Source organism: Dendrobium catenatum, unplaced genomic scaffold, assembly GCF_001605985.2.
Source record: "Dendrobium catenatum unplaced genomic scaffold, ASM160598v2 fragScaff_scaffold_9, whole genome shotgun sequence".
NCBI lineage: Eukaryota > Viridiplantae > Streptophyta > Magnoliopsida > Asparagales > Orchidaceae > Dendrobium > Dendrobium catenatum.
The window spans coordinates 1,059,471-1,085,238 of NW_021318471.1; the positions used below are offsets into that span (position 1 = coordinate 1,059,471).

A 25,768-nucleotide genomic window follows, 5' to 3' on the forward strand; every position below is an offset into this window, starting at 1 on the left:
GGAGAACGTGAGCAACTCGGACGCGCTCCTAATTTTTGACGCTAAAGCACGCTTCGGAACCTTCCTCGTGCGTGCACTGGAGTAGAAATATGTAAAGTCTCTCCCTCTTCTTGCCGTAAGCAGGGCCTTCGCTTCTTCTTCGATCCTTGTACACGACTACAAAGGGGAAGCCGCAGAGATCGCTTTCGACACAACGAATGGGGAAGCGCGGCTGGATGGAAGGATCGGCCTCGACTGGTCATGCGATCGGAAGTAGGATCAGCGGGGGTGCTTCGTATCCTCGACGATCTTCCTCCTGTCGTATGGGCATGCTTTTATCGGTGGAGGGTAGAAGGGGTCTGGCATGGGCAATGGAGCTGGTCGATCCCAAGTCGCACGCGTGGATCAGTTCGATTTTCCTCAAGTCGCACACAGGCGCAGTCAAGCGTCAACTTTTCCCTTTCTGATTAGTGAGAGACTTCTTCTCGGCTCCTTCGCTAGGCTATTCGACTAGGTCTTCGGCCTCCTTCTGATCGGAAGGTTCCGATCGGAAGTTTCGATCCGAGTCGCACCTTCCCGTCCGGGTCTGCAGCTTCCGATGAGTTTCGGGTGCCCAAGGGCTTCTACTTCTCTCTTTCTCCTCCGACGATCTAGGATCGTTGTTCTCCGACGGCAATTAAGGCGTTGGCTTGATACCACCAGTTAAAACGAAGAATTTGAGAAGCGAAAAGCTTGAAATTATTGCATTACAACTCCCATATTAGATTATACAGAGACATCCATAATGAGGAAATAATAAATTGCCATAATTAATACATTAAATATATTACATAAAATCTTTTCCTAATACGTTTGCCCCATTATGGCGTAATCCATGAGAGTATCCCACGGATTGATCTTTTGTGTCCGTCGGATCCTTTTGCACTAGGAAAGGCTGGATTCGATAGCTGGATTCAGACATAAATAAAGATGTCAAACTCTTCCTCTAATAAAAGCATTTCTTTAACCTACTCCTACACACTCAACTTAAATATCAATGACTTTTTTACATTACCAAAATCTATACAACATCGTTAGCCTAATATAATTACCTTTAAACTTACATGAATTTTTTTTTATTTTTTATTTTTAATTTCTTTTATTATTTTAGTTATTATTTTTTAAATTGTCATAGGCTTTAAGCTTTACATTGATATTATAACTCTTATCAACATTAAAATCCCAAATCAGTTCTCCATTTTAACTATTCAAAAACTAACTCTAAAAATTTATATGATAACTATCTCTATTCTTCTTTGCATTACTAGATCCAAGATATTTAAACTATCATCGCCCAAAGGAAAGAAGTCAAGTCACTTCCTTAAATTAATACCAAATCATAATTGATAGCATTCATGGCCACCAAAATCATAATTGTAAAGACCTGCTGATGGGGACATCAGATTACGGACAATGGTACCTTCCATGAAGATTGCCAGGAGATCGACGGCCACGATCAATTCTTTATTTTTCATCATTTTCTTGTATATTTAATTTTATTTTATGTTTTTTCTCGTTTTTGCCCTTATGGGATTTCGGTAGCTATTTATTTCAAAGGGTATTTTAGTCTTTTGTTTTTTATGTCCATATGTGAGGCTATTTTATAATGACGCCCTTCTCTTGTAATAGGGATTATTGATGAAGAAATGAAATTATTTTATGTAATCTCATTGTGAGTTAAGAAGATCTCTTAGTGAGTTCTTCACATGAGATCTCTTTGTGAGTTCTCTTAGTATTAGCATCCATTGATCTTTCGTCCTCGTCCCACAAACGCCACCATCCACATTCAAAAAGTGGGAAGAAGCCGGCCTCCTCCAACTTGCCGTCACCTTGGAGCCACCCAGTCGGCGACACACAATCTCCCGCCGGCCAAACCACTTCTCTCACCCTCCACACCACCTCTCTCCCCTAACCTTATGTAATTGATTTCAAAATTCAAATTATTTCAAATTTGGATGTTCCATTTAGAAAGTTTTAGGAATTTCGATTAATTCCATTCAATGGAAATTTGGGTTCATGATAAGAATTCTTTTCCTAATCATCATCCCAATTTGGAATCTCATCCTCATTTCCAAAACTCTCCCCACTTTTTTGATTGCTGCGCCCCCTTCATTGGGCCTCTCCCGATTATTGCACAATTACTCCACTCCCTATTTTTGAAATTCAAACTTTATTTCAAAATATTCCCTCCTTTCTCATTAAAACTGAAATTTTTTCAGTTTTCCAGAACCTAGCACCTCATAATGCCAAAGCCGGCCCCCTATTGGCTCTCCCCATTGATGAGAATAACTTCCCCTCTTTATTTGGGATTATCAAATTTAAAATTCCAAATTTTTCTCTAAATCCTTTGAAACGAATCAATTTCAGTTTCTCAGAACCCAATCCCCTCCTCTCCCTGATCCACCGCCGGCCCCTTCCTCTCTCCAAACCGGCCCCCTCTCTTCTCTCTTGGTTCAGTGAGGGGACTGCTCGTCTTTCAAGTTCATGTGCATGGCGGATCCCGCCGTTGACTACGGAATTTCGAACTCAGACACCTACGGCCACATTCACGTCCTTAGATCGCCTTTCTTTTGACGTGGTTTTGGATTCGAATCAATACCGTCGAGATTACTGTGGCATCGGATCTTACTCTACACTTAGTGGACGCCTTTCATCTTGAATTTGAATGAGAAGTTTGAGATCTCTTGGTGTTCTTGGGCTCTAGGGTTTGCTAGAGATTTGTGGAGAGTTGTTCTTCCTCTCGAATCGAAGAACGTTGTATCTTTTTTTGTTTTGCTTTCATTGTGTTAAATCTCAACCTTACGATCCCGAAGACATCCACGGCTGTGAACAGTAATCCGTGGGAGGACTACAAGGATTGCATTAATTCCTCCCATTGATTTAGGAATAATTATATTCATATTATTATAAGAGTTATTTGTTTCCTTATTGATATACCTTGTATAGATCTATAAATAGGGAGTAGATTGCTTAATAAAATTCAAGCTTTTCCCTCTCGTTCCTCTCAATTTAACATGGTATCAGAGCCAACGGCCTTAATTGCCGTCGGAGAACGATCCTAGATCGTCGAAGGAGGAAAAGAAAAAGAAGAAGCTCGGATTTGATCGCTGCTGACCCGTGTACGCCGGGACGGGACGAGACAGAGCCGAAGCACCAATTGGAACTTCCGATCCCAGAGGAAGGCCAAAGTCGTCGAGACTCCCGCTAAGAGCCGAACGTCCGAGTGTATCCAGAGAAGGATCGTTCGAACGTCCGAGCCGGCGGACGAAGGAGTGGACGGCGAGCATCCCGATCTAACAGGGAGGGAAGATCGTCGAAGGAGCGAAGCACCCCGCTCGATCCTTCCTTCCGATCGCACGACCCAGCCGAAGTCGATAGGAAGACCGATCCACGCCTGCGATTCGCGGGAAGAAGCTGCGCTTACGTGCGACTTGGGGGTGGAACCGGGTGCCGTGCCCTAAGTCCAACCCGAGCCTTCTTTTAAGGCGTGACCGGTTTGTTTTGATATCAACCTTTATTGTCGACTTAAAGGCCTGAATCGTGCAGAAGAACCAACTCTGCACATACCCTAGCCACCCGATCCAAGTCTTGTTTTAAGACTTGGCCCACTCGGTTATTTAAACCGACAAGGCTCTAGAAAAAAAAAAAAAAAATTATCTTTCGAGAAAAATTCTAGGAAGCCTTAATTGCTTTCCAAATGTCAGAAATTAACTCCTCCCAAAGCGTTGAGCAAAATGAGGAGTCGATGGTGCACCAAGGACGAGGTGACCTTCAAAGCATACAACCTTCCTATCGTCTAAATGGGAAGAACTACCTGAAGTGGTCTCAATTTGTGAAGACCTACTTGAAGGGGAAAGGTAAAATACATCATCTCCTTGGAGGAGGACCGAAAGAAGGAGATCCCAAATTTGGGGCATGGGATGAAGCAGACTCCATGATTATGTCATGGTTGTGGAATTCCATGACTCCAGAAATAAGTGATACTTTTATGTTCCTTTCGACAGCAAAGGACATATGGGATGCTGCCAGACAAACCTACTCGAAAGCTCGTGATGCGGCCCAAATCTTTGAAGTTAAAGTCAAAGTTGGAAGCACGAAGCAGGGGAGTAAGACGGTGACGGAATATGCCACCATTCTACAAAATCTGTGGCAAGAACTTGATCACTATAGGTGCATTGAAACCAGATGTCCGGAGGATGCTGCGATCCTAAAGAACTTCATTGAAAAAGATAGAGTTTATGATTTTCTTGCAGGTCTTAATGCAGAATTTGACCAAGTTAGAGTTCAGATCCTCGGCAAGGAAGAGACGCCATCACTCAACGAAACCATTTCTCTCATTCGCGCAGAAGAAAGTCGACGAGGAGTAATGTTAGAACCAAAGACAGTTGAAAGCTCAGCAATGGTGATGAACAAAGAATCGTCATGGAAGGAGAAGGGAAAAGATCCTTCAAAGTTCAAAGACAATGACTCACTTTGGTGCAGCTATTGCAAAAAGTCAAGACACACAAAGGAAACGTGCTGGAAAATACATGGTAAACCCCCCAGCAAGGAGTGGAATCAAAAGGGTGAAACAAGGGGTACATCACATGCCAACAACACTACAAGTAAGCCAGAAGCACGGTCCAATCTTGGAGAATTCAACAAAGAAGATATTGACAAATTAAAACAACTCCTGGTATCTCTTGAAAAACCAAATGCTTCTTCTTCACTTGCACTCTCAGGTAAGACTCCAATTTCTTTCAGTTTAAGTGCTTCTAGAAATCATCTAAAGGAATTATGGATAATTGATTCAGGAGCCACAGATCACATGACCCACTCATCTACCCACCTCATAAACTACACTCCTTGCCCAAACAATAAGAAAATCATCACTGCTGATGGTTCTCTTACCACGGTAGCTGGTCAAGGAGACATCATATTATCTCCCTTACTCACCCTGAAAAACGTCCTCCACGTACCACAATTATCCACAAATCTAATATCAATACAAAAACTTACCAATGATCATAATTGTCAAGCCTTATTTAACCCTACTTATTGCTTATTTCAGGACCAGAGATCGGGGAAGAAGATTGGACTTGCTAAGGAGAAAGCTGGATTGTACTACCTGGAAGAACCAAACCAATTTAGTAATAATTACTCCATGTTATCCCTAGTAGATAGGAATTCCACTATTTGGCTTCATCATTATAGACTAGGACATCCGTCTTTTGATATCCTAAGACATATGTATCCACAACTGTTTCAGAAAATAGAAACTAAAAATTTTCATTGTGAAACTTGTGAGTTAGCTAAACATAAAAGAACCTCATTCCCAAACAAAAGTGAGAGATGTAACACTCCTTTCTACCTTATTCATAGTGATATATGGGGACCCTCAAAAATCCCCAATATCTCCGGGGCACGCTGGTTTGTGTCTTTTATTGATGATTGCACTAGAGTCTCTTGGATCTATCTCCTTAAAAATAAATCTGATGTTAGCACCATTCTTCCCGTCTTTCATTCCATGATCCAAAATCAATTTGGGGTAAAAATACGGAGATTCCGCTCTGATAATGCCAAAGATTATTTCAACCAAACCCTTTTCTCATACTTCCAGAATGAAGGGATCATCCATGAGTCCTCATGTGTTCACACCCCACAACAAAATGGGGTTGCAGAGAGGAAAAATGGTCACCTTCTAGCCACCACTCGAGCCTTCCTATTTCACTACAATACACCCAAATCCTATTGGGGGGAAGCTCTTTTAACTGCAACCTATCTCATAAACCGATTACCTTCAACTGCTTTAGGCCTCAAATCTCCAATGGAGACCTTGTCCTCTTTTTACCCAGAGTTTCGAACCCATCATAATATTGCACCCAAAGTCTTTGGATGCACTGCCTATGTTCATATCCACAGCCATGAGCGAGGAAAATTAGATCCAAGAGCACTCAAATGCATCTTTGTTGGTTATTCAGCAACCCAAAAAGGTTATAAGTGTTATCATCCTCCCACAAGAAAAACCTTTGTTTCTATTGATGTTACCTTTGATGAGAAAAATTCCTATTTCTCAAAAACTCATCTTCAGGGGGAGACTGAACTTGAGGAAGATGAGGAAATTGAACTAGCACCTCTTGACATTCCTCCACCACCTCAAAATAATCCACCTGAAACCCATGACAACGTTATTAGATTTGGAAAGGTTTACTCCAGACGTACAAGCTCAAGCTGTACTCCAAAGCAGATCCAAGAATCTGAACCATCTCCTGGAAATAAGGTAAGCTCACCACCTCCCTTATACCCTATAAACAACTCTATATCTTTCAACAATTTTTCATCGTCACACCAAAATTTTCTTGTTTCATTAGAGGATATCCGTATTCCTAAAGATGTTTTTGAGGCCTTATCTGATAAAAATTGGAGAAATGCCATGAAAGATGAAATGCAGGCTTTGGAGAAGAACGAAACATGGGAGATCGTCAATCTACCGATAGGGAAAAAATCGGTTGGCTGCAAATGGGTGTTCTCAGTAAAATACAAAGCTGATGGCACACTGGAGAGATATAAGGCAAGACTAGTGGCAAAAGGGTTTACTCAAACGTATGGCATTGACTACCAAGAAACGTTTGCACCTGTGGCCAAGATGAATACTGTCCGAATACTACTCTCACTAGCAGCCAAGTACAATTGGCACCTGGAACAACTGGATGTGAAAAATGCATTCCTACATGGAGACTTAGAAGAAGAGATATTTATGGAAATACCACCAGGCTTTAAAGGAAAATCTGAAGGTAACAAGGTGTGCAAACTGAAAAAGGCTCTATATGGGCTCAAACAATCACCAAGGGCCTGGTTCGGAAAATTCTCTAAATTCATGCTCTTGAATGGATATCAACAGAGTCAAGGAGATCATACACTATTCTTCAAACACTCAGATTCAGGGGGAGTCACAATATTATTAGTGTATGTTGATGATATTATTTTGACTGGAAATAATGAAGAGGAGAAAGCCAGTTTAAGAAAAAATCTTACTAAGGAATTTGACATCAAAGAACTTGGTAGACTAAAATATTTTCTCGGAATTGAAGTAGCTCACTCCAGCAAAGGAATATTCATTTCACAACAGAAATATATCAAAGATCTTCTAAAAGAAACAGGTAAACTTGCCTGTAAACCAGCACCAACACCAGTAGAACCTAATCTTAAATTGGGAGAAGCTAAAGAAGATCCAGATGTAGATAAAGGGGCCTACCAGAGACTTGTAGGGAAATTGATCTACCTCTCCCATACTAGACCAGACATAGCATTTGCTGTAAGTATGGTCAGTCAGTTTATGCAGAATCCAAAGCAGATTCACATGCAAGCGGTAGACAGGATATTGCATTACCTTAAAGGAAGACCAGGAAAAGGAATTCTCTTTAAGAGAGATTGTGGAATGACCCTAGAAGTTTACACGGATGCTGACTACGCAGGATCACCGGTTGATAGAAGATCTACCTCTGGGTATTGCACATTTCTTGGAGGAAACCTTGTTACATGGAGAAGCAAGAAACAGAATGTGGTGGCAAGATCTAGTGCAGAAGCAGAATATCGAGCTATGGCCTTGGGAATATGCGAGCTACTGTGGATCAAAATAATCCTAGAAGATCTGAAGGTTAAGTGGGATGAGCCCATGAAGCTACATTGTGACAACAAATCAGCAATCAGCATAGCCCACAATCCAGTCCAGCATGACAGGACAAAGCACATAGAAGTGGACAGACATTTTATTAAAGAAAAACTAGACAGTGGTCTAGTAAGTGTTGACTATGTATCATCAAAGGATCAACTTGCAGATTTCCTTACTAAAGGATTGGACAGTTCTGTATTTCTCCGTATGATTGACAAGCTGGGAATGACGGATCCATATTTCCCAGCTTGAGGGGGACTGTTGAAATCCAGCTATCGAAATCCAGCCGTTCCTAGTGCAAAGAATCCGACGGACACAAAGATCAATCCGTGGGATACTCTCATGGATTACGCCATAATGAGGGGACGTATTTAGGAAAGATTTTTATGTATTATTTATTTATTAATTATGCAATTTATTATTTCCTCATTAGGATGTCTTGTATAGATCTATAAATAGGGAAGATTGTAATGAATAATTTCAAGCTTTTCCCTCTCAAATTCTCCATTTTAACAATTTAAGATGAGGTTTTTGAAATAAACTTAGGTGATTTGGATATGCATAATGAAAGTTAGAAAATATGTCCATTACATGAATTGATATAATTAGTGGTAAAAAAAATTAGAATGGAAAAAAGTGTCAATTCAAGGTTGCATGAGTAGTTGTTCAAAATGATATGTGAATTACTCCAACTATTTGGCGCCAACATTATGAATCATCATTTTTTATTTATTTATGTTGAGTGACACCTGCGGTGATGATGATCTGTTAAGGATAAGATATTGAAAAACATACTTACATGATTTGGCATGTGCAATAAATGGGTAGAAGATGCACCAATAAAGTTAATTTTTAAGGAGTAGGAAGAAAAAGGAAACTAAAAGAAATATGGATTAAAGTTGTGCTAACAATATGTGAATTTGCTTTATCTCATGCAACATGCATAATCAATGGTGAACATGGATCTATAAACCCAATCCTAATGATGATGATGATTGATTGTATTCTTAGTGAGGTTTTTTGGAAATATGCAACTGCTAAAATGATACTCATGCTTATAACTCAGGTTGGTTTCTCAGTAATTAATTGATGAACTAATTATAACTTGCTTCATAGTGTAGGCATAATCCAACAAAATTAATGATGTTTTTGAATTATTTTAAATGAAGATGAGATCACCTCTCTTTTTTATTCTGATGGTACTACTAATATTTATTTGAGTCATTTACCTATCCCATCTTAATGCACTGTTGATTTGTGCAGAATAAATTTAACATCTCAGGTAACACATGACCCACTCATGCAAAAATTGAGGATTCATAAAGCTGATCCTAAATAGTTGGGATGAGTTTGATGATGATGATCTTAATTCACTTTCTTCATTAATCGCTAATACTTATTGCTCGTTCTAAACTTCAAATAAGTTTGAAAAGAGGAAAGCCTCCTTTTCTAGAAATTTGAATATCTAGCTAGTTATGCATGTGTTTTAATCCTTTATTTTTTTTAGAATTTTTTTTTTTCGTGGTGAACTGGAACTCATTGTATGCTTCCTGTTGGCATATTGTATATGGTTCATATTGTAGAGCTTAAAGTGATAATTTCTTAAATAAACATACCATGATCTTCAAGATTAGCATAAATATGTTTTGCATTCCTATCTTATAAATTGTACATAGATTTGTCATTTGTTCTAGAATTTAGAACTAAATGTAAATTCAGTATTTCCAACAGATCAGGAATATTTTATATGTTATTTTCTTCTTTTACTCATTCATATTTCTGTGTTCCAGACTCTAAATGAGAAGCCCGAGGGCCGTCCGAAAGATCTTACTTTCATTCCCATTGCACCAGCTTGTGTGGTATGCTATACTTCCAAATCTTTTCTTGTTCAAAGCTTCTTTTCTTCTTTTACTAAACTTCCAACTCCTCCAATTAATGCAGGTCATCCGAGTTTTAACTCCAATCTATGCAACTCTTCTTCCCTATGGCCCCTTCATGTGGAGACTATTTTGGATAATTGTCTGGTCAAGCCTCACATATGTCATGCTTGCTATAAGCAAAATAATGGTAGGTCTTACGCTTCGCCGGCTGGCAAACTGGTACTTGAATTTGCGACAGGAGAGAAAGCAACATATGGATTGATTATTTCAATATATCAATTTCCCATTGCTTTGAACTTCCATGCTGTTGATTATTTCTTGCTCATGGAAGTATTGTTCATCTTTAACTTTTCGTGTTCATGATGTAAATTTTCCATTTGGTTAACTTTTTTTACATTGCTATTCAAATATTCTTATCCAAACCTTCAACATTAGATTCAGGCTTCGTTTGGGATAGCTTTCTTGCTGCTTTTTAAAGCTATTGTACAAATTAGTAAGAAAGTGGTCTCAAATGAAGTCTTAGGCTTCGTTTGGGACGGCTTTCTTACGGCTTCTTAAAGCTGCTTTCTAGTATAAAAATTAAAATTTTTGTACTAAAAAGTTGTTTTAAGAAGCGGTAAAAAAAATCGTCCCAAACGAAGCCTCAAACATGCTAAAAATATGAGGGAAAAAAATTCACTTTTGTTATGCATCTGTGATTATCTTTATTAGTTGTGTTGAGTATGGTAAATAAAGCATTATTTTTTATATGTGTCAAGTACGGCAATTTTTTTTTAAATTTATTAATACTAGGAGCTTGTATTTTTTTTACAATAACATGCAAAAAAAAAAAATCATAATAATTTTACAACCAACTTTATAAAAAAGCGTTAGTCATCCTAATAGATTTTAAATCATCAGTTGAATTTTCTTTTGCTACTAACAGCACATACTGTCCTTATGAATGTCTCTATGGTAAATTGCATGATGACTCTATTTTCTAGGTTTTTAATTGTATTTTCTTCTTTTATTTTAAGCTTATGAGTGAAATAAATTTCAAAGTTGATATCTCAGTTGCTTCTTCTGGGGTTTTGACTTGGAACATGAAGATTGTTGGGATTTCATTGTTACTCTATTTCCTCTATTTTTTTAATGAATCTCACACTTGCTATGTGGTGTATTTTGGTCCCCATAGCAAGTCATGAAAAATGATCTTAATTCATTACAATTAACTCATAATTGTACCTACAAGAAAGCTTGTTGTGGACTGCAAGTAGATTTGCAAAATTACAAGTCATCTTAATTTTCTTTTCAGTGTCATAAGGGTGTCCTGTTATATGAATATTGAAATGTATTGGCTGCCAGAGCAGAATAGAATATTATGTATTTTCATTTATACTTTCAGAGAATTATTAGAGTGCAGTTATTGTATAAGAATTGAAAGTTCGATAAGGATGTTAAGCTTAAGTGGATTTGTCCCTAGGCACAATAATACGAAAGCAATATTTTTACTTTGATTTAGAAGCTAATTAACTTGTAAGAAGATCAAATAGCGATGATGATATTCTAATCAACAAAACAAAACTATCATAGATTTTCACCAAGCAATTATCATAGAAAATTAAATGTGAAAAATAGAAAATCAGGATAAACACATAGAATTTATAATGGTTCGATTAAATAATAACCTATGTCCACTATCTAGAGTCCTCTTCTCCAAGTATTGTATTAAATTTTTAGTGACTCTCCTTTAGCCTTCATAGTTAGGTAGAGAAGTTCTTACAAAATTTTTTTCACCAACCTTGTGGGTAGAGGACCTGAAATCCTTTATCACCTTTCTGGTGAAGGCATAGAACCTGGAATTCTTGTTCACCCTCCTGGTGAAGGCATAGAACCTTTGAATATGTTTTCACCCTTATGGTTAAAGTAGAAAATCTTGGAATCACTTTTACCTTCTCTGATGCGGCAGAGTAATTATGTCCTTTGTCACCAAAGAGTTCTTCTTCCTAAAACTTTCCTCAAGATAAACCTTGATGCACAGAGGAACTCATGTGCAAGTTCGTTGGAGCAACTGTGTGGAACTTACTCTCAAACTCCCTTGAAACCCTCAAGGATATTCTCCCTTTCTTACAAATTTCACCATTTCTCTCCCAAGGTCTAGGCTCTCTTTTCAAGCTGTCTTCAAAATAAAAAAACTCAGTGATGAAAAAACGATTTACAAAATATAATGAGAAAGCTTAAATAGAGGGTTTAGAAAAGCCATAAAAACTTAATTATCTTCTATAATTGTATAGTACGATTCGGGATCGTATATTGAGATTAGTTTAATATATCCTTATTAGTATTGTACAAAGAGTGAGGAATTGTCGATCAATTCAAGTATTTGAGATGATCGTCTAGTACAATATGATCATCGTCCAATATGATTAGTACAATCAAATTGGATTATCGGCTTGTACAATTAGCGATGATAAAATATTGTCCCGTACAAAGATCTGGTCGTACAGTATGATTTGTAAAATCATAGGTTTGATCTTATTGAATAAATTAATTCAAATTTGATCCTTAATTACATTATTAATTTAGGCAAGATTTAATTATATCGTATAATATGATATATATCGTATAGTACGATTAGTATATAATTTGAATTTTAAAATATTGTCTAAATTATGAATGGCAACTGGGATCTTGATTTAAATTGATTGTCCTGTATGATATGTATTGTACAATATGATTAATTTAAATTTCTTTGATTGTCATAATTAATCATTTTAATGATTTTCTGATAAGTTGATTGTATAGTATGATACATATCATACAATACTATTAATTTATAAAATATTTCTTATGATTCTTCTCTTTATCTCACTCTCCTATGTGTGTGTGTGTGTATGTTCACCACACTAACATACATCTTTACAAGACTTAACTAAAAAAATTAAAATAATAATTAAATAAAAATTATATACCTTTTTAACATATCTATTCTACCCAATCTTGAGCCCTATATCGTCATTGAATTCTGCATGATGTATCTGAAATGTTAATACAAAAAAAAAATGCACTAAAAATACTATGAGACATAAAGATGCAATCAATAATATTTGTTATAATTTAAAAATCATAAACTTGGAAGTTCGAGTTACAATAATCTCCCCATTTTTTATGATGACAACAAACATTATTGGTTGAATTTGCATACTGATATCATTTTCTCCCAATCTCCCTCTCACTAAGAGAATTGTATTAAAAATAGGAGAAAATATTTTATTTTCAATTTTTTAATTTATTTAAGAAAAATTGAAATTGAATAACATATGAAAAAAATACAAAATTTTGAAAATAAATGACAAATGAACAAATGCAATCAAATATCTTCTCCCTCTTTTGACATCACCAAAAAAGATAGAGAATATAACACCTAAATTTGAATTACATGCAAAAGTAAATGACAATATACAATCATACATAAAATATAATTATTAAAAAAAGAATAAATAAACACACAAACAAAATTTATACTTGATTGAAATTAACAATTGAATCCTTGACTGTTCAGCATAAGGTTGTTACCTCATCAAATTGGATCAATTCTGATGAGTCAGAAGCTAAATTTGCATATTAGATTTTTTGCTTCTTATCAATTCCTCTTATTACAATTGGCTTATCATCACCCTTTTCCTTTACAAGGTGTCTCTTAAAATTGGGGCACTTATATTTCAGATGTTCAAATTTTCTACACCAAAGCAAATAACGTGAGAAGAGAAATTATTGTTTTTACTATTTTTACATTTGCTCCATTTTAGTTGATGCTTATGCTTAGGCTTAAGGATATTTTTTGATTTGGCTTGTTATTAATGTTATCTCCTTATTCTCATCATTTTCTAAGCCATCTTTATTTGTGTCTTTGGCCTTTAGCACTATAGCCTTCTTATCACCTACATCCAAAAGTTTTTTACTTACACTTTGCTCATAGGCAATGAGTGAGCCAAATATATTATCAATAAAATAAGCATTCAAGTCTTTCGATTCACATATAAGAGTGACTTTGGCATAAAACTTATTAGGTAGATAATGTAAACTTATGTTGACCTTCTTTGAGTTTGAAAATTCTCTACATAAAGCATACAATGATGTCACTATCTGACTAAATATAGTATACATGTCTGAGATAGTCTCATAGGATTTCATGATAAAAAGTTCATAATAATGCAATAATACATTTAACCTAGATTGTTTGACTTCAGTAATATCTTCGTATGTAATGCATAGTCTATTCCAAAAATTCTTACCGGTGGTACAGGTAGAATATCTCATTAAATCTTCAGACTTAAGTGCACAAAAAATAAGTTTAAGCAATTTGCATTTAGTTGTGCAAAATTTTTTTCTTATCTACTCCATTTAGTAAAAGGAATGTAAGTTTGACTCCATCAATAATACGTGATGGTACATAATAATTAGTTTGAATCATATGCCACATTCAAAAATGAATTGATTACAGGAAATTAAGTAAAAATGCAAATTTTCTAAAAATTAAACAGAATAATATCAAACAAAGGTGGAAAAGTTATAGAGTAACCTTTTACGGTGTTCCTATTTCCAAAATATGATATTGATCATTTTTCTCTAGGTTTTTTAAAACACTATTTTTTAGTATCTTTCTGATATCAATTGAAAGCTCGATAAGGTAATTAAGCCTTAAGTGAACTTGTCCCTATACACACTAATACGAAATCAATACTTTCACTTTGACGCGTAAGCTAATTAACTTGTAAGAAGACACAATAGCGAAGATGATATTCTAATCAACACAACAAAATAGCTATTATAGATTTTCACCAAGTAATTATCACAAAAAATTAAATGTGAAAAAGTAAAATATGAAAAATAAAAAATTTGAACAAACAAATCAGAATTTTATGGTGGGTCGGTCAAATCATGCCCTACATTCACTTCCTAAAGTCCTCTCCATATATTGCACTAAACATTTAGTGATTATTCTTTAGCCCCCACCGCTAGACGGAGAAGCCCTTACAAAATCTCTTCCACAACTCAGTGCAGTAGAGGACCTAAAATCCTTTCTCACCTTCCTGATAAAGGCAGAGAATATGAAATTCTTTTTACCCTCCTGTGAAATCAGAGAACCTTGGAATCCTTTTTCACCCTCTTGGTGAAGTTGAGAACCTCAAAATCCTTTTTTACCCTCTTGATGAAGGCAGAGAACCTCGGAATCACTTTCACCTTCCTAAGTGTGACTGAGTAGTCGAGTATTTTATCACCAAAGAGATATTCCCAAAATTTCTCTCAAGACAAACTTTGATGCAAGGAGGAACTCAGGTGCAAGTTCGTCGGAGCAACTATATGGAACTCCTTCTCATACTCCCTTGAAACCCACAAGGATCTTCTCCATTTATCAAAAACTCCCAAAGTCGAGACTCTCTCTTTAAGCTTTCTTTAGAAGAAGAAAACTCAGTGAATGACAACAAGACCCTTACAAAATCTTATAAGAAAGCTTAAATAGAGGGCTTAGGAAAAATCCTAAAAACTTAATTCTATCATATTTGATCGTACAGTACGATCTTGGATAGTATAGTATGATTAGTTCAATATATTTTTGTTAATATTATATGAAGAGTAAGGAGTTGTACGATCATTTTAAGTATTTGAGTTGATCGTCTAATGCGATTATTACAATCACATTGTATTATCGTCCCATATAATTAGCAACGATAAAATATTGTCCCATGCAAAAATCGGGTCATACATTACGATTTGTTCAATTATACAATGCGATCTTAATGGACCAATTAATCCAGTCAAATTTGATCCCTAATTACTGGATTAATTTAAGAAATATTTAATTACATCATATAGTATGATACATTCATATCGTACAATCAGATTAATACATAATTTGTATTTCAAAATATTACCTAAATTATGATTGGCGGCTGAAATCTTGATTTCAACTGATTGTCTTATATGATCTGGATTATACAGTATGATAAGTTCAAATTTCTTTAATTATAATAATTAGTTGTTTTAATAATTTTCTAATAAGTTGATCATATAATACAATATGTATCGTACAATACAATTAGTTCAAAAAATAACTCTTTTGATTTTCTCTCTATCTCACTCACCCCTAGTGTGTGTGTGCATGGTCACTAGATTACCATACATCCTTACAGGACTTAACTCAATAAATAAAAAAATAATTAAATGAAAAATATATAATCTTTCAACATATCTTATTCTACCTAATCTTGAGCCCTAAATATTCATTGAACAGTGCATGTTGTACTTGAAATTTTAATACACACAAAAATAAATATGCACTAGAAATACTAGGAGACATAAATATGCAATCAATAATGTTTGTTATCATAAAAAATCATAAACTCAGAAGTCAGAGTTGCAGCAACCATAGTAGTGTACATATCAACAAAATATTTTAAATATCTAAACTCATCCTAGTTATCAAAATATTCTTTATATTCAACTTATATATTTGGCAAAATATGCAATTACATGAAACATGATATTTCTGTAAATAAAAGAAAAAAAGAAAAAAAAAATGAATCATGATATGCATGTGTAGATGCTTGTTTATAATTTCACTTTTACTTATGGCTTCGACAATCAACCTTTACTAGGTGAAGGAGATCATCTTGAATCCTCTTCTAATTTTACTTCCACTTATGCCCTCTTTGAACCTTCCACTCATGTTTAAAGCAGATGGAGCTCGAAATAGCCTTCCACATCTGTGCACGACAGATAGAGACAAAATCAGAAGCTAAACATAAAATTGAGTCTACATAATAGAATTCATAGTGCACTTTATTAGTCTTCCACATCATAACATATGTTATATGATCATGAATACATATACAAAAATATTCTATAAAATATTAGGAATTACATGGCAGAAAGGTTATTTTGCTTATCCATATCTTTCGCAAAAATATCAAAATTGAAATAAATAATAAAAGCTTAGGAATTTACCTAAAGTAAAAAAAATTTTCTAACTAGCCTGATAGATGAATGTTGCAGCTCCAAATTCTTCTATTTCTCTCGTCTTCTCCGATAAGCCCAAAAGGATAAAGGGTTCTAGCAAAATGGATTTAGATATTTAAAAATTTATTATAGTGGACAACATCACAACATTCATAAAGAGCTCAATGTCACACGCTCCTTCAATTCTTAGCCCAATATAGAGAGAGAACGCCACCACTTCAAACGATGCAGAACTCCTCAAAGCATTTGATCTCTATATTTTCTCTTCCTCTTTGTTTCATTTCTAAATTCATTTAGATTTAAATTTAACCTTAAATAACTTAAAATTTTAAAATAAAATCAACATAAGTTGGAGTATACCAGATTAAGGTCCACTCAACCAAATTTCTAAACATCAAGTAGTACATAAAGTTAGTGCTCTAACATATGTGATTGCATTTGAATAACTGAATGCTCAAATGTAGGGGTGTCAATATTTGACACGACACGAAAATCCAACACGGACCCGACCCGGAAAATCCGGGTTGGACCCGACCCGTTTAAAAAACGGGTCAGGTTCGGGTTTGCAGATTCGACCCGTTTGAAAAAACGGGTCGGGTTCGAGTTGACCCGACGGGTTGGCTGGTCAACCCGGAAACCTGTTTAAAATGACTGCCCTCGAGTTCATGACCGCGCAAGAACACTGCAGCGCACCTGGCCAGCGTCGCACCCGCCGCCCACACACCCGCGGCGTCCCGTCCGCGCACCCGCCCGCGTCCGGCGCACCGAGCTAGCTGATGATTCCTTCTTCCATCTCTGCAAGTAATCTATTTCTCATGAAGTTTTGATTCTTCATGTTCTTCAAAGCTTCTCTATCTTGCTCATATTGAATTTGACTTATGGTTCTCAACATCAATTCACACTCGCGATACCTTTTAGAATCTTAAATCCATAATTATCCTTAAAAGGAATTTAAATAAAAGTAACAAATGCCTTTTTAAGTTTGCTACTACATCCAACGATTATGCAGTCCTACTTTCAGATTACTATTATAATTCATTAAATAATCAATAAAAAACACTATGGTAGTAGAAAAATCCATTCATTATATATCTTTTTAATAAGATTAATTCTCCTCCTCAAGTGGATTCTGAAGCAACCTTTTAGAATAAAGAAAGCTTTCATGTAGGCTCAAGAAGCGCGGCAAAATTGAGATTGCATTTGAGACCAATTTTTTTATTGCTTCTTAAAATAATTTTTGAAATAAAAAATTAAAATTTATGTACTAAAAAACTGCTTTAAGAAGCAGTAAGAAAAGCAGTTCCAAACAAAGCCTAAATATCCTCATCCTCTATTATGGGAGAAATTATTATGTGCAGAGACCATAAGCAGAACACCGTCCGAAGACCAACCAGAATGCGCCACATCAGCGGTAATATTGAGAGTGAATGTGTGACGTGGCGCATTCTGATTGGTCTTCAAATGATATTCGGCGTCTGCACAAAATAATTAATTCTATTTAAGGGGACTTAAAAAGATATCCATAAAGCATTTAAGAGGCAAAAGATAAACAAATGCATATATTCTATCTATAAATCATGTAATTTATGTTTTTTTTAGTTAATTTAGATAAAATTATGTTCTTCCACCTTAAAATCCTTATTCAGAATTTTTAAAAAATGTGCTTAGATACTTCATCACCCATTCCGGCTCATTTAAATTTTATCATGAATGCACTTTTGATTGCTTTTAAATTGACAAAAAAATATAATTTTAAAAGAAATCCAATTTTATTCATTTTCAGTGTAAAAAATAAATCATTATTTTTTAAAAAAAGTTAAAATCAATATTGATGTTTGAGTACATCCAATCAAATAACAATTTTAAAAACTAACATATTTGAATAATTTTATTTTATTTTTCTAGTTTCAGGAAACCAAATGAGTCCTTAACAATTAATATAGTCCGCCATGGCATGCATAACGGCAACATTGGCTGGAATATCATTACTAGATCAGAACAAAGGCACAGAGACTAAGGAAAAAAGAGTTAGTGTTGCGTCCCAATTTGCCTCTGGATGACATCCGACCCTTCTAGTAAATTAACTCTAAAAAAAATGATCTAAAAACCTGTGTGAGTGTGAGAATGCGAGAATGAAGAAAACAATCGACTGTTGAAGATATGTTAGTACAAGTGCTCAAGGTAGCTAAAAAATGTTGAGTCAAAAAGAGCTCAAATGCTCCTCTTCAATCTTTGTTTATGGAGATCTAAATGCTATAAGAAAGGCTACATAAAAAAAATAAATAAAAAGCACGATGCTTTACAGACTCCCAACATGGAATACCTTAGACATGTGCCATCCTCTGATTGACTGGAAGGAGAAAGACATTGTGTTAGCCTTGATAATCAGTCTCTAAGTGAGTTCAGTAGTGTTAAGTAGGCATGGATGAGTATGGGATGAGTCCATTGGTAGGTACCGAGATGGAGGAAACCAGTCCTCGAGACTTGAATCGCCTCAGGAAAGGGAGGTGAGTGAGCTGATGTTTATTGGGATGGCGAACTCCATGGTCACATGATCATGGTGGGACGAGCTGAGAACCACTAAAGCAGGCACTTTCCTATAGTTAAGGTGATGAGTGTGAATAAAGGCACTCTACCATGTATGATAGAGAGCAGCTTTATTGGATGAACTATCAAGTGGGGAAGGTGACGAGTCACATGCTCTGCAAGTACCCTTGATTGCCCCCATGGGGAGCACCTTCCCCCAAATTTATGTGGTATTGCTAGTAGGACATTATATGAAAATTATGTGATAAGCCTGATGTTGTTTATTAAATCTAAAAGTAAAACTATTTTTATATTTATATATATTTGAAATGTGTGAATTGACATAGTTCTGATGATCTATTAGAGGTTTTATTATGATACGTATAAGGAGTTATAAGGACCTAAAATTTTAAATCTAATATTTGAATGGGAGTCATAAAGGGCTTAAAATTCTGAATATCTAAATGTTATCTATTGGGAGTCATAAGAATATGAAATTTAAATTATTTATTTGTTTGGAGGTATAACGGCATGAGAAAGATGAAGGTGTTCTGCTCTGAGGAATTGATGTGATGTGTTTATTGTTTCGTTACTTATGGATTGGTGTGATAGATTTACTGTTTCACGTTTTGTAGATATTTGTTTGGTCTGAGTGGTTTGTTTAAACTTTTGTGTGAATGAATTTCTTTACTGTTTCTCCTTTATTTATGTTACTTACTATTAAAGATTTGGGTAAGTTTAATATGACTTGCTGAGTTGTGGTTGTGCATATCTGCTTTTTGCATTTGTTTCAAGTCAGGTAAGATGAAGGGACAGGCTGAGTAGAGAAAGATTGGAGGATCTGAAATATTGTGCCTATTTAGGCATGCTTTATTAGAATTTTTAATAGTCATGACTTTTTCTATTCAATCATGTTTGTGTAATGTATTGCTTGTAGATGATTGTATATATTTCTAAGATGAATGAAAAAAAGTTTTGATGATAAGTATTTATGGATTTAATTGAAGTTTTGGTGGCTATGTAGTTTGTAATTTATATAAGAATTCTACAATTCTCCCCAATTTGGTCTTGAGAATCCTCCCATGTTACAATCAGACATAGTATGACCTTTTTTTTATCTATATGTGGGTCATATCAGGTTGTGACATTATGTCTGGACCATAACTCCCCTGTAGGGAGTAGTCTAAACACTCATTAGCTTAAACCTATGTGAGAACTCAGCTAGTCCTTGTCTCAGTTGATCATGCTCTATTATTGCAAAGTCAAACGACTTAGGTGGGCGAGTTTTATTCTAGTTGTCCAACACTTGCCAAGAATTATCAGCAGGTTGCCAAATAGTTTGATGGGTACGAGCTTCTCATCTCTAAGATTTCATTACTAGACTCGTTCATATGAATTCCTCAAGTGTTTGTATAGAACAAATTCCCTGAATGGGCGAGTTAATTGTTTTCAGACTTATAGGGTTTGCATATTCCCTGAGCATTATTAATTCTTAGAGGCAAGTTTCCTGAGCCTAAATTTAGGTTAGTCGTGGATTCTAAGTCATTAACTCATCTATGTTAGAACTTGCTCATATAGGAATGGTGAAAGATACAGAATGAATGAATTTTTTTTTTTAATTAAGGGGATTCCATAAATAAAAAAAACATGTGGGAAGTGAAAGAACTCCCTTATGGGTAGAATATTTTTACGTCATCGTAGCTCCATGTCCCTGGTACATCTTTCTCTGAGTGTGTTTTTAGTTGATAGGCTCTTGAGTTGAGTGCTTCTTGATGATATAAGGACCCTACCATATTGATCACAACTTGTTGAGGTCAGATTGGCGAGTAGTAACATCTGCCTTCTTGAGGACTAGGTTGCCTAGGCTGAAGGCTTTCTCCCTAATGTGCGAGCTTTAATACTTGGCTATTATTCTCTTCACTTCTTACTATTTGAGGACAACCTATGCTTTGAGCTCCTCCAATAGGTCAGTTGTTGTTTCCAAGCTTTCCTAGTTCCTCGCCTCCCCCACTCATCGAGTTGGCCCTCTTCATAATTTGCAACAATGACCAGTTATTGGCTATGCAATTAGAGCTCCATAGATAGTAATGTTTCACTGTCATGGGAGAATGAGAATGGCGTTTGCCCAATATTGAGGAGAGAGTCATTATCAATGCCTACAAGATAGAAGGTAGCGACCCTACCCACTTGCCCCTTTCTCCTTCGACTGTCTTCCTTAGGAGATTGAGGAACTGCTTGTTTGGTGCTTCAGCCTGCCCGTTGGTTTGTGGGTGATGGACTAAGATACATTTTCATGATTGGAAAAAATTCTCCAAGCTCTTGAGGGTACTTCCTTCATAATTTTTTGACAACCTTTCCTTAGAGTTTGCCAAAAATATTCTCACCTCAAAATTCTATGGGTGAATGTCTTTTCTCCTAAGCGTATATATCACACTCACCTGAATGAGCTTCTTTAAGCACAATCTCCTTCCCATCTTCTCTAACATGTCTCAAATTAATTGAAGTTGTCGATCTCCTAAACAATTCACCTCCGATTATTAGGCATCTAGCTTCCTTTATATTGAATCGTTGTTGGTCGATGACTAACACTTATTGTCCCTGTATTTAAATATTCCAAGATGAGGTCTAGCCAGCATACTGCTCTTCTTCAACTATGGGTCTTGTTATCTTCAGAGCTTATCGCATGTCTGGATTTCTTTGTTGACATGTGTGTTGTTTAAAAAAAAATCGTACATGTACGGTGTCGGATCACACGCACGACAGCTCTGAACCCCTCCCCTCGTACGTCGTTCGCGCGACCTTCCCACCGCATTAAATAGCGGAGAAATGAGAGACCCGGGGGGGAGGGGGGGTGCTCTTCCTCGCTTTCCCTCTTTCTCTCGCACTTCTTCACTCCTTCGTGGTTGTTCGACTTCGTTCCGTCGATGACGTTCCCTTCAAGTCGGATCGGAAGATACAACATTCTCCATGTTGCGTGTAGTGAACCTAACTTTCTTCCTTCTCACGTGGTTCTCTGACTTCTCCCCTCCGACGGCGTGCATTCCCGTTGAATCGGAAGTTTGCATCTTGTTGTGAAGGTAACTTTTTACCTTACGCACGCTACTTCGGCCAAATCCAGTAAAACAGTCGAACCGAAAGGTTTAAAAAATTGAATATTTAATTAATTAAAATTAATTATAATAATTTTTAATTTATTATAATTATTATAATTAATTAAGCTTACTTGAATATACATGCATAGAACTGGAGCCAAATGTGCAGAGGACTTGTACGAACAATAGGGAATAGGACTTGAACTAAACTAAGAAATGGAACCCCAAATCCTAAAACGCACAATCAAGATTAAAATGCAAATGTCAAATAACAACTTAATGCATTCAAACAAATACAAACAAACAAGCAAAAGACTCATGATGAATAGAACATAAATGCATACAAGTAATGAACAATAGTCAATTCACAGCATTTGAACAATCAAAAGCAAGCATCAATCATCGAAACCTATTAATACATAAGACAATGTACATAATGAATAATGCTGATGAATGCAACTGACTCTTACAACAATCCATACGATATCAAAAGCGTTGTACTTGCAAGTAATAGCAGTCAACAGCAGAATACACCAGTATCTCCCACCTACATTAATGAAGGCCAAGATACAAATGCAACAATGCTTTCAATGCATATGAATAATGATATTCAACCAAGTCCAAATAATGCCAATCCACTGTAAAGAGTATAAATGTCTTCTATATGCCAATGAAGAACTCGAGACACAAGCAACAATTTGCCTGTAGATTGAGATGTCAACACTGGCAATTGATAGTGGAAGACCCATCCTTGCAAACAAGTACAATAAATGACCACTTGTGAATAATAAAGGTGGACATGATGCAAGTACAATGGCTCTTCTACAAGTACGTCTGAGAGATTATAGTAAACATGATCATTCCTTGTGAGCAAGGATGGATGATACAACGCACTTGTGGATAACAACAGTGGGCATATCATGAGTACAGTAAATCCCCTGTGGATATAAGTACACACGACACATACAAATAATTGTTGGAGATGTGTGCCTACAATCAATAACCTACAATGGTCGGTGTTAGCATGCAGATGAATGCAACAGACTCCCACAACAATTCCTAAGAGTTTGCTTGTAGATTGAGATGGCAATACTGGCAATTGATAGTGGAAGATTCGTCCTTACAAATAAGTACAATCAATGAACACCTAAGATTGATGAAAGGTGGATATGATGCAGGAACAATGGTTCTTCAACGAAAACTTCCAAGAGATCGTATTGAATACGCCGGTCCCTGTAAATAAAAAAGATCCATTTGTGGATAACAATAGTGGGTACATTATGGGAGACCCCTATGGACACAAAAGTATACAGGAGCATATGACAAATACGAGCATCTTTTGACTCCTCGAATAGAACCCTTGTGTGACGAGGGCACTTTTTTCCTGTAAGAATGAAAGAGATGTTTGAGCAAATTTGAATTAAACTTGCTAGTGTTCCAAAATTTCTTCTTGTTTCTATACTTGGGAAGAAAACAGTTATGACATCCACGAACACTGAAAATGGCAAGTGCACCCAGATACCTCTATTCATTTTGAAGGCCAACTATGTGGTTATGGATGTTACATCTTGTATAGGTCTACTAAACTGTAGATCTGGGAAGGAGTTCTTTTCAAGGTAACCGTCACTGAATTCAAGGTATAGGGCATCAGTAAGGACGCAGACATCCAAGGTTGAAAAGATTGATTTCTTATTTAAGCTAACAATAGAAATTGATATTTATTGGGATTTATACAAGGTCCATAAAGACCTCCCGGTGAATGAGAAAAGGGAGTCTATATCAGAAAAATGAGGTATCTCATGAAAATCATGTGACAACGCTACAATTCACCTGTAAGCAAAAGCAGGGGATCAGTAGTAAGAAACACGGGCTACTGAAGTGCAACGCCACGCCACCAGATTTGCAATCTGTGTACAAGCAGACAAAAGGCATGTACGAGCTTCCAAACAAAACACTGGATTCAAATGGTGGTCACCCACACAACTGAGCAGCATTAAATATCTCAACATGCCCCCGCACATGCACCGTAATTTATATACACAAGGTACACAAAATGGACAAGTGTGATCATAAACATCCGCATAGGCCCCAACGAGCATGTTGTAGGAACACATGTGATGTCTATGGATGCTGCGCGGCTCAATAAATTTGAACACGATCCTCCTAAGTAGGTAAATATGAGTTGACAATGTCCATCAAATAATTACAAAATACCCTCAAACACCCGCATGGGTCTCGACGAGCATGTTTTGGATACACACATGATGTCTAAGGATGTTGCGCAAGTCAATAAATGAACGTATTTCGAGGTCGATCTTTCTATGCGGGTAGATAGGAGTCAACGCAATTCAAACTATCAAACATATATACAGTCAAGATATCGACCGGAATATCTGTTTTATACATTCATATAAGGCCTTTAAGGCCTCCTATAAAGAAATTTCATTAACAAAACCATAAATCCATTGACGAACCCGATCCTCTGTTGGCAAGTTGACAGAGTTGATAAGGTTCAGTCAATGAAACACAATGACCCGTAAACACCTCGATGATGGCCGTGTTGAATGTAGATCTCAACCGGAGGATTAACTTCAAATATTTCAAAATGCCCTCAAACGTCCATGAAAATTAAAAAAAATCCAAAAATTTAAAATCGAAATAAACCATCAAATAACTTAAATCATAAAATTTATCCACACTCCGCAACACTTTGCCGGGGTGAACAAATTGAAAAATATTTCAACTCACAAAGAATGAATGCCTAGTCGAGAATATCATTATGATTCATTCTCAAAATAATCTCATGTCATTAATGACGTGGTACGTGTCATCTAATCGGCAGTTTCATTGCCAAATGACACTACATGATAAATGATTATGATCAGGGGCCCTCTGAACCGAGTGGTTTTGCCGCTAAATGGTATAACTAAATACCGGTTATGGCTAAAGTCAATATGTTCCTTAGTGACATCAAATCCTTGAGATATGAATTAATTGGATATAATCGATAGGGCACAAAGCCCTTTGTTAGCTAAGGTGGATTCAAATTTGTCCCCTTTGATAAACATTTACCCCTGGTTTACAAGGTCCCCTTGGACGAAGCAACCCATGACTGCCGACAAGGATCCTTCGATCAGGTTGGGTCGACTACCTCCTCTGATTAAGTAGATAAGGGACCACGATGGCCCGGACGATGGAACCATGAGATCCTGATCGAGTCCATCATCCATCCCCATAATCTGCTTTAAGTGCAAGATGGTGAAAAATTCAAATTTTAAATATCAATTCTTCAACCAAACCCAATGCCCATTCTGCTACTATACACCTGAAACTACGTATATATGAATATAACGTATATGATTGACGACTAGCCTTAATCAAAAGTTCTCTCTTATTATCGAGAGGGGTAATTAACTATAGGGGCTTGCGACTATAGAAAACTAAAACTCATATCATAAAGTCCTCACAAAATGAGGGAGAAATCTCTGGGCAGTGTCATATCTACAAACCCATTTGCTTTCCCAAAATTTACCCCATAACTAAATCAGTTCAAATTCCCCCGAAGAAAAGTAACCGGACGAAGGCCGGGGATGAATTTTCGG

At 36.2% G+C, this 25,768-nt stretch overlaps 2 protein-coding genes across 3 annotated transcripts in view; one reads left to right on the forward strand and one right to left on the reverse strand.

Moving 5' to 3' along the window:
• LOC110092475 (protein POLLEN DEFECTIVE IN GUIDANCE 1) overlaps positions 1 to 9,951 on the forward strand; it is a 20,318-nt gene extending 10,367 nt beyond the window's left edge. The window contains exons 10-11 of one of the 2 annotated variants that reach the window (XR_002302588.2): positions 9,460 to 9,528; positions 9,611 to 9,677. Coding sequence is in view for 1 of the 2 variants with exons in the window: in XM_020817042.2 (XP_020672701.1) it covers positions 9,460 to 9,528; positions 9,611 to 9,811 (270 nt within the window). In the remaining variant the exon portion in view is untranslated. Of the gene's footprint in view, positions 1 to 9,459; positions 9,529 to 9,610 lie in introns of both variants that reach the window. The other variant, XM_020817042.2, reaches the window with a different exon arrangement.
• A 5,979-nt stretch (positions 9,952 to 15,930) lies between these two features.
• LOC110092481 (ubiquitin carboxyl-terminal hydrolase 18) overlaps positions 15,931 to 25,768 on the reverse strand; it is a 50,712-nt gene continuing 40,874 nt past the window's right edge. The window contains exon 12 of the transcript XR_002302590.2: positions 15,931 to 16,295. The gene's annotated coding sequence lies outside the window, so the exon portion shown is untranslated. The remainder of the gene's footprint in view (positions 16,296 to 25,768) is intronic.